The sequence below is a fragment of the Zalophus californianus genome, chromosome 8 (assembly GCF_009762305.2).
Source record: "Zalophus californianus isolate mZalCal1 chromosome 8, mZalCal1.pri.v2, whole genome shotgun sequence".
NCBI classification, from domain to species: Eukaryota; Metazoa; Chordata; class Mammalia; order Carnivora; family Otariidae; genus Zalophus; species Zalophus californianus.
In genome coordinates, this window is record NC_045602.1 from 85,700,315 (window position 1) to 85,717,829 (window position 17,515).

The following is a 17,515-nucleotide window of genomic DNA, read 5'->3' on the forward strand; positions in this document are numbered from 1 at the left end:
GGGAAAATCCCAGATCGGGCTGATCTGACACGGCAGCAGGGTAAGGCGATTTCACCGTCCCTAGGCCTTCCTCTAATAACTTACGGGTATTTTCTAAGACCTGAAGACCTGTCAAGCTGGGGATGAGTCTCCCAAGGCAATAAATTAACTGAAATGCTGGGCTACTAACTCAACATAGAGAAACGGTAGCCTAAATATGCTTTTCCTGCTTGTTTTCGCCACTGTGGATCTTGGTCTTTGGCAATGAGCCCTTGGGTGAAGAGGACCGAGGCTGCCTCTGGTCTCAGGCCCAGGCCGTGTCCATACTCACAGTTCGAGGGTCTGCTGCTGCTACTTCATTTACAATTTTCTAATTAGCTTTCAGCTTTGTGCCATGTTCTCCTAAGATGGATTGTTTTCCTGCCACTCGCTCATTTGTATCTGCAACTTTTACAAATGAAAACAGAGAAACTTCTAGACAAATGAAAACATGTTTTATTTACAAGAAAAAAGTCTGTACACTGTGTATACATAAAAATATACAAAACCAAAATAGAAAATATCAAAGGTGTTAAAATGTATACAAACACTTTTTTAAAATGTGACTCCTGGAAAAACCTCAGGCCTTAATTAATTGGAAGAGTACACATTGCAGTTTAAAAATTACCATACAAAAAAATTCTGAAAGCTGTTAAAAAAGTTCACTGGTTCCCACAGGAAAAATTTCATAAGTATTTTTAGCTAGCATAAAACAGGATGTGTGGTATCATAAATGTTAGGTTTTTAGCATTACCAGTGCAGTTAATTTGTTTGAAACCTACCTAGTAAGAAGACTGTTTTCCACAGAACCAATATTCAATTCCCCCCCCCAACCTCGTAAAAACCATGAGCTATAATAAATAACCTTTCCGTCAACATTCAGTGCTCCATTGGGCTTCTGATGAAGCTATGATGTTCAGGTAATGGTTCTACCTGCACAGCGCCTTTTAAATATTTTTGCCATACTTTTATACACACCCAGGGTGTGTAGAATATCAGTGTGTGGGAAGACAGAATGTTTTTTTTAATAGAAGGACATCTAACATTTGCTTTCTTCTATTAAAAAATTGGCATTTGCATAATTAAAATAAAATTTACTGTAAAGGCTTCAGGAATAAAGTTTGATGAAAAAAGACAATATAAAACCAACCATGTGTGTAGATACGTATATATACAATTATATAACTATATCTACGTGCACACTTTCATAACAAAAGAAAGAACTAGAGCAGTGTCTTTAATTCTTTAAATTCTATCATTCCAAGCTTGTAGAGGACTATGCTGGATTATTATTTCTTACTAAAAGGCTTCATTCATTTAATAAAACAAGAATCAGAACTTATATTTTATCCTTGAATTCACAGAGAGATACCTTTCGTTTACCAATTGTGTAAATAATGCCCAAGTGACAAGGACATGCAGGATATTTTCACAATGGAAATGTCCAGAGTATAAAAAAAGAGTTTGAACTCAGGCACATTTTACCTAAGCAATTGATCTCTCAATGCAACTGTAATAACTGAGTAAGAGCTCTAAGCTATCAGAAAGTGGGAAGTCGAATCAGACAACATGACAGAATATAGGGACTATTTGGCCTGTCATGGATTTCTCGATAATTTTCTCCTCCCTCTCTCAGTCTCTTCCCATAGCCAAGCAGAAATGGGACCAGGTCACTTTGCCTACCAGCCTCAAACACGCACTGTGTGTTAATCTCTAAGAGAGGCTGGAGAGAGAACTTTCATCATGTCATTTGTGCATAGAAAATGCTTCCATCATATGCCATTACTCACGTGAGACTGATCCCACTTAATGCAGCCAAACAGGACCTAATTAATTCAGTGGTTGTAAGTGCTCCTGCCCGGAAGGGTCAGCCAACCACATAAGGTATTAATCTGTTCCACCAGAACGAACTGGCTCATAAACATGTAATGGAGCAACCCCGTGGTAGCTTTAAACAGTTACTTTTATTTCCCAATTTTGAAAATGCTAACTATTATTTCAGCATCGCTTTGTCCAGATGCTCCAGCTACAATGACAGATGATTACTGGTGAGTTCAGGATTGATTAAATATCTGGCTTAGAGAACGAGGGCATGAGACACGCGAAGGGCTGTGACTGAAGCAGGGCTCCCGGAACTCTGTGTCCAGGCAGAAAGGAAAGACCCAGTAATTGAAACAGGCACCAAAGTCCCTCACGTGGCTTAATACATGCCCTTGATGTTGCATGATGCATATATGCAACTTTTAATTGATTGTCTCTTGGCCTCTGCACACAGTTCTTGATAAAAGCAGCCCTGTACAGACTTAGTGGGGAAGGTCAGGTACACGGGGCCAGCACGGGTATTCCCTGCAGACAGTGAGCATCGGACACCTGTTAAACCCCACTCTCATAGCTGGTAGAGGGACTGGGGAACTAGTTAGCAAGAACCTAGACAAAGGTGAGTTGTCATTCTTGGTCAATATTTGTTTCTTTGTGGTAACAGCAACCACCACAAAAGATGGAGTGAAATTATCTTGAGACACCTAATGGCTTCAGGTTGCACCTTAAAAACTGTATCAGCGTCCCTTCTAGAAGCGGATGGAGCATTTTGGGAGGGACAGAGCCTGGGAGAAATGTACTAGGACAGCATTTATTGTCCACTACTCCACGGAAGAACTGTGTGTTTACAGCAGTTCAGTAAATGTAGCCTAGAAGGACTTAATCAATGTCTGGCAAAATACTGCCACTTAGGACCAATTTAGCTAATACTAGATGCAGTCATCATGTTAACTACAACAGCCTGATCTTTTTGGGAGGCTAAACAATTTAAACTTTCAAACAGAAGAATGCCCAGCCATGCTATATTAATATGTGTACCACATTTTCTGAATGTTTAACAGACCCTGATTCCCAAGAGTCTTTAAGGCCATAATAAATTCAAAAATTTTAATTAGATTTCCTTTATGCTCTTCAGTCTTTCTTATAACATCAGTGAGACTGCAAGCACCTTTTAAAAGTACATGCATTACAACAAAATATTATTTAAAAATCTTTGAAGTGTTTTCTGGGGCTTTTGAACTTGAATATTTATATTGACCCCCAATGAATTTTCCTCTCACCAAGCTCTTTTGTCACCAAAGGGGAATGTCCTGGGTAATAAGGTCAGAAGGAAATCCCCCAGGAAGACTATCAAAGGAACTTCAGTGTCATGGACATTTGAAAGCAGAGCTGGAAGGTCCAGGGAGAACCAAGGCCATGGAAGGACTGCTCACCGTGCTCAGATTGACCTCATGATCTGAACTCCTTACTCACTACACGTGGGGACAAGACTAAGCTCTTTCAGGAAACCAGAGAGAAAAGTGTCTTGACTATGTCAGCTCACAGATAAGCTAATGTGTAGGACAAACTTATCGATTTCTTCTCATAGATCTGGAAAGAAAGCTCTCAAAATGGGCTTCTCGTGGATGCTGTCATGATTGAAACTTTTTTATTACTCCTCTACTTCACTATTATAATAAGCCATAGGAGATGCCTATTACCTAACACGATTTCTGGGGAGTTAGACTCACCAAACAGAAGCTGTCAATTTCTGTAAACCATTCTTGCTCAAGAAAGTAGTTTTGAGAGCACTCAGGAAAAAACCAATCCCGGAACAAAAAAACCTTCCCACTAAACTCTCCTGACATTCATGCACTTGCAAGGGAGAACATATTTGATTTAAAAAGTCTTACCTCTATTGCTATGTTTTGGTTATGTAGAGAGGTAACATGTCTAATTAATGTATTCCAAAATGTTTGTTCCACTACATTCATAGCAAAAAAAATTGTTTTTCAATGCATCAGTGATAAAAGTTGAGCTTAAAAACAGAACAAAACAGATCTGAATATAGCTAACGTATTGGGGTGATAACTTCCTCCCCTCTAGCCGGCTTTGCCTCTTAAGCATATAGGGATTTTCCTTGTTGTTAAAGAGCAACGTTTTCACGCAATTTTATTTATATTTATGGCTTGTATGTGGCCGACAAAAAATATATCTGTGAAAACAGGGACAGGGTTCCTCAATATCTGTCTGCAGAGAGAATTAGTGAAAATCCAGTCCATCATTGCTGGGGTTCCAGCAGCTGATATTGACCTGAAAGAAATCTCCAGGAGAGAGATAGGTATGCATCCCTAGACACACAGAGTGAAGGCTCCGCATTCCCTCCTTCTAGATCGGAAGGAAAGAGCCCTCCCCCATGGCGGAGGGGGTCACAAGTGTCCGTGGGTGTAACAGTGTAAGGGCTGTGGGGGAGGACTGGCAGCTGAGGAGGTACAATGCAGGAAGTCTGGAGCTGGGATTTTGTATTTACTTGCCAGAGTAAGAAAATATTGCAGGAAAACAAAGTGTCTCCTCTGTAGTGCTACCCCAGGGTTGGCTTTTCCTTGGACTGCTCGAGATGGATGCTTTCTGGTTTTAGAAATCTGTCCTGATACACAAAGAGCAAAGCTTCGGTGGGCAATGGGAAACAGAGTGGGGGAATGCAACAGTTTGCAAACATGCGCATCTCTCAACATATATGGGAGATTTTGCTGTTAAAATAAACACATCTGAGTGATAATTCAGATGCTTGTCATAAACGCTAAGATCTTTAATAACGAATGAATGTACAAGTGACACAGTAGGTGCTACAGATACTGTACCTCAACATGGGTGTATAAACCACTTCATAATGTCAGGCACATCACTGAAACCTGTAGCCCAAACCAACCCTCATAAGGGATGCCCATGGCATAAGAAAAGGTTAACATTTCTGGAGGTACAATACCCATTTGTTATTCATTTGCCCCCCTTCTTTTAGCTTTTTTTTTTTTTTTTTGCATCTTTCTTGAGCATTTTTTGCTTTTAAATTCCATTTCTGTATTCCAAGCAGTAATAAATACTCAATGGCTTAGAAAAAGAAGAATTCTTGGGCCACTGCTAAGTTACAGTCTAAAGGCTGAAGACTACATTGCCTAAAAGAGATCTTCAAGTATGCTCCTGTGACTCAGAGTACAACAGTAGTACCTTATTGCACATCGCTTCTCAAGAGCCTCTCTTCAGGAGGGCGGCCCGGCGGGCTTGGGCGCGGGGCAGCGCACGGCCCGGAGCCCGGGCAGGACCACCTTCCCCTTGCGGTGCAGGTCGCCCAGGGCGCCGGTGTTCAGCCGCTGCACCAGCAGTTTCTCGTAGAGCAGCGGGTGGTAGGCGCCGAGTGTGCACGCCGCGTCGTAGTACAGCTCGTGGTAGTGGCACAGCTCCGTCTGCCGGATGGACGGGATGTATTCATACACGTGCACTTCGCTGCACAGGGACATCATGATGAGGATTCCTGCGGCGGAGAGAAAATTAGAAGCCGTGGAACAACTCCAAGCGGGAGCGAGGATGTTTTGGAGCGTGGTGGTGGGAGTGACTGTAGGATGCACACTTGCTCTGCACTCGTTCGTTTCCTGTTACTTATACATTTGCAGTGTTAGAACCTCCAGCAGGTGGCCTGTCTGCGGTTCATGGGGTGCGGGGGCCTACGGAGATGTGACACACATTCACACGTCTGGTGGATTATCGTGGGCGGGGCAGCGAGAAAGGAGGAGACAAAGGTACTGAACTTAACAAGCGGCAGTCTAGTGAGTGGCAGGTCTGAATTCCCCAAATTGGACAACCATGCGTCACAGTCCACACGCAGGTCCTGTTCTCATTTGCGAGAGTAGTTTACGAAGAAACAGGTTAGAAAAAAACTGACTATAAAATAGTTGCTTGATTATAACTGATTATAAGACAGTTGTTTGAAAAGAAAGAAATGGGATTGGGGACGCAGATGTTAAGATTCATATTATCAAAATTATTTATCTCCCTGGAACTGTCAGTATTAAAGTTGCTTTAACTGACTTTTCTTTCTTTTTCTTTCTTTCTTTCTTTCTTTCTTTCTTTCTTTCTTTCTTTCTTTCTTTCTTTCTTTCTTTCTTTCTTTCTTCTTTCTTTCTTTCTTTCTTTCTTTCTTTCTTCCTTCCTTCCTTCCTTCCTTCCTTCCTTCCTTCCTTCCTTCCTTCCTTCCTTCCTTTCTTCCTTCCTTCCTTTTCTTTTTCTCTTGTTTTTAATGTTTCAAATAGAGACCCATCAAACCTTATCCTCACTGAGCAAATCTAGTTCTTGATCTAGAAGGGCTAAATGGTTTTCTTTCTCCCCAGCACCACCAACATCTTTGTTCATATCCTTTAAACTTAAAAAATATATATGCTTATCCTTTTTATGAAAGAGGGATCCTTTCTTACAAAAAAACATAGTCACAACAGTTACATCCTGTTAAATGGCAACATCTATCTGCAGAGGATAATCATATTTCTAATTAATCAACCATGAAAATCCTCACAACCAGAGAAAGTCATGCATGAGGGCCACCGGGAGAGAAGAGAGAAGGGGCCGAATTTTGCCTGGGGATCCAGAGGAGTTGCTCAAGGAGGTGAGCCTGAACCTCCTAGGCTGCCTGGCAGAAAAGGGGAGGAAGAGAAGCAGGAGAAGGGGTGCCGGTCCACAGGTGACAATGGCATCCTGTTTAGAAGCCTTTTAAAGGTGTGACTTGAGAGCCAGGACACAGTATTGTGGCTGAAAATAAAACACATTCCTAACAGAGAGAAGGAGGTGCTTCAGTTCAAATTCTAAGAAGCAAAACTGTCCTCAAGAGCTCTGTCAAAACTTCAAGTTACTGGTCTGTTCCTTTCCTTTTCCTCCCACAACCCATTTCCTCCTCCTCTCCATTGGCTGACCTACTGCTGGGTTGCGGCCCCTTCCTTGGGATGACCAAAGGTAACAGCAATTCAGGGGGAGCAAGGACCAGCACCTCACTCCAGAAGTCACCGAGGAGAGTGGGTATCAACACCTAAACATGCAACACAGGCGATAAAGAAGTCTCTCTCCTTCTGATGAGCAATTACTGCTCTAGAAATATTTTTTCTCTCCTCCTCATAAAATCATCTACTGATTGACATGGTGAATGAGAAAGCCATGCACTCAGGGAGCATTAAAATTCCCCCTTTGATCCCAGTTACTTTACACCTGCAACAAACAAGAACCCCTCTGATGTGTATGTTCTTTCTCGATGAGCATCACAGGGCCCGTGTCTATGGAGCTGAGGAGGGCATCAGTGTTTTCTAAACAGGAGCTATGGAACAAGGTCCTGTACGGTATTGCCCTGGAGCAGGCAGCCCTCCCTCCCCGGGGCATGGTGTGATGTGCGGAGGAACCACATCAAAGGATCCTAGACACCCCTCGCATACTTAGACGCTTTCCATTAATACAATTAATAAAAACAACTTTCAGTTGAAGAGGCTTCAAGGGTGTCTTACACAAAGGCATCTCAAAAACTAGCAATGGAACTGTACTTAGAAACCACAGGTCTCTGTTACCTGGGGTGTGTTGGGAGCCAAGGACACAACCTCCTCCCTGAGGGCTGAAGTCACCTGTGTAAGAGCTGTCACCTTTGCAACTTTGGTCCTTAGAGTGGATGGCTTTCAGAAGTTAACCTTATACTTCAGAAATGTATTAGCCACATTATTGGCCCTCCTCCTAAAGCAGTTCTCAAACTTTGGCATGAAAAAGAATGATCCGGGTAGCTTGCTAAGTGTCCATTCCTGGGACTTGTCCCCATTTCCATAGATTTGGGTTCCACTGGTTTATGTTGGGATTTAGGAAATTGCATTTTTTAACAAATGTTCCTAAGCTATTTGTGGTGAAGGACCATTGACGGGGGGGGGGAGGGGGGAAGTCCAATCTATCACAGACCATTACTTTTGTAAAATACAGTATAATGATTTACTAGAAAAATTATCACATATTTGCATGCCATGCTCTGTCAAGTTACTACAGAAGTTTGTAAATACTTTCAGTTTCTACAATGATCTACTTGTAGACCAATGACTAATGTTTCCAGACCAATGCTCGTCCACTTCCCATGCTTTGAGGACCATCTTTGAGGACCATGCTGGTCTAACACAATATTCTTTGAAGAAGTCTGCTCTAAGGGACTCCCATGCTGTTTCCTAAGTAGCTAGACATTCTACATGTTAGATTAAATCTAGAGCTGAATTGCCACCCACACCCAAGTGAGAAAATCCTTGGGTAGTTTCTCTAGTCCTTGTTATTGCCTTGGTCTCAAAAAGCAACTACTAAGGGGCACCTGGGTGGTTCATCTGATTAGCGTCCCAACTCTTGATTTTGGCTCAGATCACAATCTCAGGATCATGAGATCAAGCCCCACATTGGGCTCTGTGCTAGGCATGGAGCCTGCTTAAGATTCTCTCTCTCTCCTTCTCCCTCCGCTCCTCCCTGCTCGTGCCCTCTCTCTAAAAAAAAAAAAAAAAGAAAAGAGTATCTATTAATATCTTTGAATCTTTTTTTTAAAAGATTTTATTTATTTATTTGACAGAGAGAGACACAGCAAGAGAGGGAACACAGCAGGGGGAGTGGAAGAGGGAGAAGCAGGCTTCCCACGGAGCAGGGAGCCCAATGCGGGGCTCAATCCCAGGACCCTGAGATCATGATCTGAGCCAAAAAGATGCTTAACGACTCAGCCACCCAGGGGCCCCAAGATCTTTAAATCTTAATAGATATTTCCCAGAGAAAATGTTCACTCTTGCTGCTGGTTAATTATTACTTTTTTTAAAAGATTTTATTTATTTATTTGAGAGAGAGAGAGAGCGAAAGTGAATGAGCAGAAGCGGGGTGAGGGGCAGAGGGAAAGGCAGACTCCCCGCCAAGCAGGGAGCTGACTCAGAGCTCGATCCCGGGACTCCGGGATCATGACCTAAGCTGAAGATAGACGCTTAACCGACTGAGCCACCCAGGCACCCCTAATTATTACATTTTAAATCATGCGTTTGTTAGATATACAATATAAATTTTGTCAGGAGACTAGGCAAGAAGTTAGTTTCACTGCAAGTAAATAGGTACATTTTAGCATTCTCATATATAAATACCTTGTATTTTAAAATAACGTCTAGAGCTTCAGAAATGCAGAAACTTGGCAGTTAGTTCATGATAGTCCAAAATGGAGGCCAAGAGAGGTTAAGAAAGTGTGAGTTCTTGCCTTGAGTTATCTGCACAATTCCTCCTGATCTTCTCCCTATCTGATACAGACTTACAACAGCAGTTGTCCATCCTATCGTGCACTCATATGAACTTGTGACTTCCAGTAACCATGAGCCTAGAGCATCCTAAAACTTAGTGGCAGAACCTGCTCTACATGTTTAAATGGCAGCCATAGCTGTAGTGCTGATATCACAACTGGTACGGCAGCCCCTTCAAAGGGAAGGGAAAATTAATTTACAATTTCTTGGGTGCATGTGAAAAGTGGACCAGACCGATGGAACCAAAGCTGGAGAATACTTTTCTTATTTTGAACTTTTTTCAGACAGCATGGTCAATTCATTGGCATACGCATACTCTGTTTTTTGATTTATTCAGGCCATTATTACACATTGTTTTGAGTTTAGATTCAGACTCTGTCATATAATAAATACTGAAAATCACTATTACTAAATGTGGTCAAATCTATACATCAGTTATCCAATGAGTGAATAGTACTTAGCCAAACACAAAATCCTAAAGACAAAATTTCTTCTTGTTTTGCAAAAAGGAACTAGGTAGACATCAATATTTGGAGTTCTAGAATAGCCCTGGCACAGTTCACAGGGTGTGTGTTAGGGAACAGGGTGTGTGGGTGTAGACACCGCAGTGAGGCAAGGTTGGGACAGGGCTGGGAAAGATCAAAGCCTTCACATTCTGCTGGAGGCCTCTTCAATTAAATTCAACATTTATTAAACTGGGCACAGTGCTAATCACTAGGGAATTAAGAGAAAGTTTCTTTAAGGAAAGAAAGAAAGTAAATTAAAGAACTAACCTTTAAATTTAAAAAAGAGGTAGTGAGCACCTAACCTACAATTCTTTGGATGACCTGAAGAAAGTGTTTTACAGACTGTACTGGGAAAAAATGTTTGAGCCCTACCACCAACATTGCTTCTATAAGTGTTGTGAGGCTGAGCCCTATTATCCACCGACAACACATGGTCCTCAGACGTCCTCTGAATTACTACCAATAGAGTACCATGTTGAGGGTCCCCAGCCCACCCCCAGGTTTGATGATTCACTAGGAGGACCCACAGGTCCCAATATTTAGTGATACTCAGCTATGATTTATTAAAGCAAAAGGATACAAGGCAAAATCAGCCAAAGTCCAGGGGGAAACTAAGGCCAAGTTTCTATTCCCAATGGAGTCACATGGGATTTGCTTAATACCCCTAGCAACACGTGAAATGCTGCCAATCAGGGAAGTTTTTGAGAGACTCAGTACTCAAGATTTTTGCTGGGAACTCGTCGTGTAGGCAGTCTCTGCCTGGCACATACCAAAATTCCAGACTTCCAGAATGAAAGCAGGTGTTCAGCATAAACCATACTGCTTACATAAACAGTCCAGGCACAGTGAACTACTCTTATCAGTTATGGGGTTAGGAACCTTCCCCAATCAAAGATCCCAGATGCCAGCCAAGGGCCAACTTTGTAAGCATGCCTTCCTAAAGATCAGCAGTCAAGCCTGCCAGGTTAAATCTTTTCTGCAAAGATACCAAAAATGGATAAATTCAAAGTATCATGTTACTTCAATATCAGTTCTCCATGCCAGACCAATGTGGAGAATTCACATCTGGTTATGCTAAAAATGTTTTTATTCTTTTTTTCATTTCCTCTCTTAGGACTGCTCAGGATTACCTAAAAGTCAAAAAGAATACAAATAATTTAATACTATGCTACTTGGTAAAGAATTTCTAAAAAATCACTTAAACTCTTATGTTAAGTAATTTTAAGGACTACCAGAAAGTAACTGCTTTCATCACTAATAAAATTTTACTGCTTTCACCCAGCATTCAAAGAATTAATACCAATCCTTCTCAAACTCTTCCAAAACACAGAGGAGATAGGAACACTTCCAAATTCATTTTATGAGGCCAGCATTACCCTGATACCAAGACCAGGCAAGGGCACTGCAATAAAAGAAAATCACAGGCCAATATCCCTGATTAACATAGGTACAAACATGCCCAACAAAATATCAGTAAACCAAATTCAACAAGACATTAAAAGGATCAGACACCACAGTCAAGTGGGATTTGTTCCAGGGACATAAGGATGACTCAGCATCAATAAATCAATCAATATGATAGACCACTTTAACAAAATGAAGGATAAAAATCATATGATCATCACAGTAGATGTAGGAAAGCATTTGACAAAATTCAACATTCATTTATGATAAAAGTTCTCAACAAAATGGGTATAGAGGAAATGTACCTCAACATAATAAAGGCCATATATGACTAGCCCACAGCTACATCCTACCCAATGATGGAAAGCTGAAAGTTTTCCCTCTGAGATCAGGAACAAGACTTTTATCCAGCATAGTATGAAGTCTTAGCCAGAGCAATTAGGCAAGAAAAAGAAATAAAAGGCATTCGGATTGGAAAGGAAGAAGTAAAACTGTCACAATTTGCAGATGACATGATACTAGATATACAAAACTCTGAAAACTAGACCAATACCTGTTAGAACTAATGAATGAATTCAGTAAAGTTGCAGGATATAAAATCAATATACAAAAAAATTTGTTTTGTTTCCCTACACTAATAACAAGCTATCAGAAAGAAAAATTAAGGTAACAATCATATTTACAATTGCATTATAAACAATAAAATACCTAGGAATAAATTTAACTAAGAAGGTGAAAGATCTGCACACTGAAACCTGTAAGATACTGATGAAAGAAACTGAAGAAGACACAAATAAATGGAAAGACATTCCATGCTCATGGACTGGAAGAACTGATATTGTTAAAATATCCATACTACCCAAAGCAATCTTCAGATTCAATGCAGTCCATATCAAAACCCCAGTAGCATTTTTTCCCACAGAAATAGAACAAAAAGTTCTAAAAATTTGTATGGAACCACAAAAGACCGCAAATAGCCAAAACAATTTTGAAAAAGAAGAACAGAGCTGGAGGCAATACCCTCCCTTGATTTCAAACTATGTTACAAAGTTATAGTAATCAAAACAGTATGGTACTGGGCGCCTGCGTGGCTCAGTTGGTTAAGCGACTGCCTTCGGCTCAGGTCATGATCCTGGAGTCCTGGGATCGAGTCCCACATCGGGCTCCCTGCTCAGCAGGGAGTCTGCTTCTCCCTCTGACCCTCTTCCCTCTCGTGCTCTCTCTCATTCTCTCTCTCTCAAATAAATAAATAAAATCTTTAAAAAAAAAACAGTATGGTACTGGCATAAAATCAGACACATAGGTCAATGGAACAGAACAGACAACCCAGAAATAAACCCAAACTTATATGGTCAAATAAATTCCAATAAAAGAGCCAAGAATATGCAATGGAGGAAGGACAGTCTCTTCAATAAATGGCATTGGGAAAACTGGACAGCCACATGCAAAAGATGAAACTGGAGGGCTATCTTATACCATACACAAAAATTAACTCAAAATAGATTAAAGACTTGAATGTAAAACCTGAACCCATAAAACTCCAAGAAGAAAACATAGGTATGAGCTCCTTAACATGGGTCTTGGCAATGAATTTTTGGATTTGACACCAAAACCAAAAAGAAACAAGTAGGACTACATCAAATTAAAAAACTTCTTCAAAGCAAAGGAAACCATCAACAAAATGAAAAGGAAACCTACTGAACAGGAGAAAATATTTGTAAATCACATACCCGATAAGGCATCCAAAATACATAAAGAACTCATACAACTCAATAGGAAAAACCCCCAACAATCCAATTAAAAAATGGGCAGAAGACGGAATAGACATTTTTCTAAAGAAAACATACAGATGGCCAAGAGGTACACGAAAAGATGCTCCACATCACTCATCATGAGGGAAATGCAAATCAAAACCACAATGAGATATTATGTCACACCTGTTAGAATGGCTATCATCAAAAAGACAAGAAATAACAAGTTTTGGCAAGGATGTGGAGAAAAAGAAAGCCTTGTGCACTGCTGGTGGGAATGTAAATTGGTGTAGCCACTATGGAAAACAGTATGGCAATTCCTCAAAAAAATTAAAATAGAATTATGTTATGATCCAGCAATTCCACTTCTCAGTATTTACCCAAAGAAAATGAAGCCACCTGGAAAAATATCTGCACCCCTATGTTCACTGCAGCGTTATTTACAATAGCCAAGATATGGGAAACAACTTACGTGTCCTTGAAGGCATTGCTAAGTGAAGAAAGGCAAACCTAGAAGGTATTACACTACATGAAATAAGTTAGACAGAGAAAGACAAATGCCATGTGATCTCATTTATATGTGGAATAAAAAATAAAAAATAAAAAAAACCAATAAACAAAAAACACCCTCATAAATACAGAGAACAGATTGGTGGCTGCCAGAGGTGGGAGGGTGGGCAAAACAGGTGAAGGGGGTCAAAAGGTACAAACTTCCAGTTATGCAATAAATACGCCATGGGATATAACATACAGCATTGAGACTGTAGTTAATAACACTCTATTACATATTGGAAAGTTGTTAAGAGAGTAGATCTTAAAAGTTCTCATCATAAGAAAAAATTCTGCAAACCAGGCGTGGCGACGGATGTTAACTAAACTTACTGTGGTGATCATTTTGCAATAGAAACAATCAAATCATGATCTACACCTGAAACTAATATAATGTTGTACATCAATTAAACCTCAATATAAAAAATTCCTGCTTTTAACATGAAGCCAGACTTTTAGATAGGCAGATTAGTATTTAGACACTTTTTAATGTATTTTTCTAAGCCAATCAGACGGGCATGTAGTCAGCTTTTTAAAATCTTTAAATATAATTCAATTAACATTCAGTTTCTTTGGCCAGTTTTTATAAATGAGTCCATACTAGGTATTCATTTAAAGAAAAAAAAGGCGCACATTTTTTTTCTGGGCAATTATGACTCAAGAAGCATTCATTTGCCAAATTACATGTCTTTAAGTATTATAATGCAATCAAACCAATTAAAAAGCATTTCGACTGGTCTTAATAAAATGTCACATTATATGACTAGCAGTATAAACACTTATTTGCTCCAAAATCAGCATAAAAAGCAAACTGCAACCCATGTGCAGAGTATCAACAAATTCTGAATGAATTAGGTTTCCCCTATAAAACTCTACTTTGCATATCTAGCTTTGCATTTGATGTGTTTCCCCATTTAGTATAGTGTAATCATTTATAGCCTTGATTTTAACTGTGATTAAAATTATCTTGCTTTCACCTGGCAAAATATTTAAAGTAACATCAAAAATCATTCAGAATGATAGAATTTTCTCCTTAATGAATATATCCTTTCAACACATGGCACAGAAGCTATGGATATAAAGAACACAATGCAAGTGACAGACAAAATATTGGCTTACATCAGTTCCAGTTAACATTTAAACATAAGTCATATATAAGGTAAATTAGGAATTTCTGAGAATGACCAATACAACACTGCAAAACACATTTCCGAAGGAGTGGTTAGATTTATATTGTATTATTTGATGGTAATATACATTCAGGATTCATTATTCATAAAGAAATGCAAAAAGTTGTTCCTAATCAATATAATTGTGACATATTTTATGCAATCATAAATATGAATGTTAAGTGGCTGATTATTTTGTGCTAAACATCTGAGTTTGGGTGATATATTGGAAAATTAGAACCTCCAAAAGCAATACAAAATGGAGAAGAAAGTTATGACTTGCTTTTAAGCCTAGTATTCTTATGCACATTTAAGATTTTATTTATTTGATAGAGAGAGACACAGTGAGAGAGAGAACACAAGCAGGGGGAGTGGGAGAAGCAGGCTTCCCACTGAGCAGGGAGCCCGATGTGGGGCTCAATCCCAGGACCCTGGGATCATGACCTGAGCTGAAGGCAGACGCTTAATGACTGAGCCACCCAAGCGTCCCTCTTGTGCATATTTAAATAGCCTGAAATTATAGTGTCTGCATTTGTGAATTCCAGAAATATTAGTTATAATTATAATCAGTAGTGGCTGCTTTTTAAAAAAAATGGCAGGATGTGCTGGTGGTTTCTACAATAAAAATATTGTCAATTGGTCCATTGTAGATTTAAGTAGAGAGTCTCCCCTCTCTGTGCTGCTGGTTGGGACCTGTGCTGCCAGGCTTGTCTGCCTGCTGGTCCTCAGGCTATGAGCCAGGGATGGTGAAGGTGGTGCCTCCTGGCATGGCTGGATGCCCTACTGCATATAAGTGACAAACCAATCCAGCCATGCTTTATAACCCCAGGTGAGTTCACTGACCTTCTATAAAAATATCTGTCTTTATGAGAACAAAATGGAAGCCGTGGGATTCCAGGTAAATTATTCCTTATCCTCAGTCAGGCTAAGGTACAGTCCAAACGACTTCCAAGTACCAAATAAGATAAATCTCTAGTATCCAACTAGGGATGAAAGAAAGAAATGCTACTCATATGCGCATGAATAGCTCCCCAGTGGGCTGAAGGTAAGGAACCTAATTAGATAAAAAAGTTGTTCCAAAGAAAGAAGTCCTTATGGATCATCAAAATTACCTTGATCCATGTTACTTCCTTTTAATTTAAAAAATGCATGTGCTGTCCACCAGGGCCAAGAATCCCTTTACTGCTTCTCTAGAGAAGAGGATGGTACATGTACCACATTCCCAGTGTATCTACTGGTGTGCCTCTTTCTGTGAACTGTAAGGCTCTGATTAGAAAGTCAAAGAAAAAGCAATATGTCAATACTTAACAAACTGACATCAAAATATCATATATACTCTTTGCTCAGCACTAATACTCTTGGGAATCTATCTTAGGAAATGGTTTAAAGGAAGAAAAGTCTATGTATTCACATACAGAATGAACTCTAGTATTTTTGTACATAGGTATAATGATGACTCATTAATATAATTGTTTGAGAATATCAAATACTCTGAAACAACTCAAATACTCAACAACTAAAGAGAGGCATAAGTTATGATATTCCTATTTGATGTACTGATATGGCCTCTGTAAGATCAAAGAGAACAAGTCTATTTGTTTGATTATGTATCTTTTTTTTTTAAGATTTTATTTATTTATTTGAGAGAGAGACACAGCAAGAAAGGGAACACAGGCAGGGGGAGCGGGAGACGGAGAAGCAGGCTTCCCGCTGAGCAGGGAGCCGGATGCGGGGCTCAATCCCAGGACCCTGGGATCATGACCTGAGCCGAAGGCAGATGTTTAATGACTGAGCCACCCAGGCGCCCCTTGATTATGTATCTTAACAAAAGAACAGTGTTTTTATATTTGCGAATATGGTCTTATTTGATCGAGCATATGTTTTAGATGAGAAACATCACAGTTAACAGTGAACAGAAAACATTAGCTATTGTACTAAGCACATGATAATTCACAAATGGGAATTCAAACATAAAGGCACCACTGGGATCTTTATTTTCTCATTGAAAGAACTGAGGCTTGGAGGTTTGGAGTAACTTGCTCAAGATCACATATTTAGTAGAGTGGTAGAACCAAGGGTTGGTTTTGGTCTCTGCAGAGCCCAAGGTGTTAACCACAGGACATAGCACACATAACTAGTGACAGGAGAAGAGGTGGGCATCCTTCTACATGTGAGACCAGCTGAATCAGACGTGAGAATCTAAGGTGGCATAAATCACAACTTCCCGTTCATTTGTTCATCCCTTCATTCACTGAGCAAACATTTACTGTGCACCTGTCGTGTGGTGCCACACACTGAAGGAAGCTCATTCATTACAACAATGGTTTTTTCTTAAAGATTTATTTATTTATTTGAGAGAGAGAGTGCGTACCAGTGGAGGGAGGCACAGAGGGAGAAGGAGAGAGAGAATCTCAAGCAGACTCCCTGGTGAGTGTGGAGCCCGATGGCGGGCTTGATCCCAGGATCCTGAGATCATGATCTGAGTCAAAATCAAGAGTCAGATGCTTAACTGACTGCGCCGCCCAGGTGCCCCTCATTAAACAATGTTAAGAAAACAGAACTCTGTGGTCATGATTTGGAAGAGTTTTAGACTCTATAGACTAAAATACAACCAGATGGCAATACTGGAGGAGCTGGTGGGATTACCTGGTGCTTTAAAAAAATGTTTAAATATTTAGTTATAATGTTATTTTCCCCTTTGTGTAAGGCCCACCAAGGAGACTCTTCAGTTACAATGAAACATCTTATAAAGCAAGACCGCCAGTCTCTTCCTTCAGGTTTGGTGAAAGCTTTGGACCAATATCTATGTTGGGATAAATAATATCTAAATCTCCTTAGGCTTACATATGTTAATAATGAGATTTCTTGAAAAGTTAGTCAAGTTTTCACTGATTGTCACATAATGATCTTGTTAACAAAAGTCAGAATATATTTACACAGTTTTATTAAAATATTTGGGGAAAGATAATTATCACTAATCAATGTCCAACTTTGAGTTAGTTTTC

General features: G+C 39.9%; 1 protein-coding gene across 5 annotated transcripts in view; it reads right to left on the bottom strand.

Annotated features, from left to right (window-relative positions):
• Positions 1 to 464: 464 nt before the first annotated feature.
• Positions 465 to 17,515, bottom strand: part of ST6GAL2 (ST6 beta-galactoside alpha-2,6-sialyltransferase 2) — a 77,413-nt gene continuing 60,362 nt past the window's right edge. For all 5 annotated transcript variants that reach the window (XM_027623761.2, XM_027623764.2, XM_027623760.2 and 2 more), the window contains exon 6: positions 465 to 5,344. In XM_027623761.2, the coding sequence (XP_027479562.2) occupies positions 5,073 to 5,344 (272 nt within the window). In that variant the 3' untranslated portion in view covers positions 465 to 5,072. The remainder of the gene's footprint in view (positions 5,345 to 17,515) is intronic.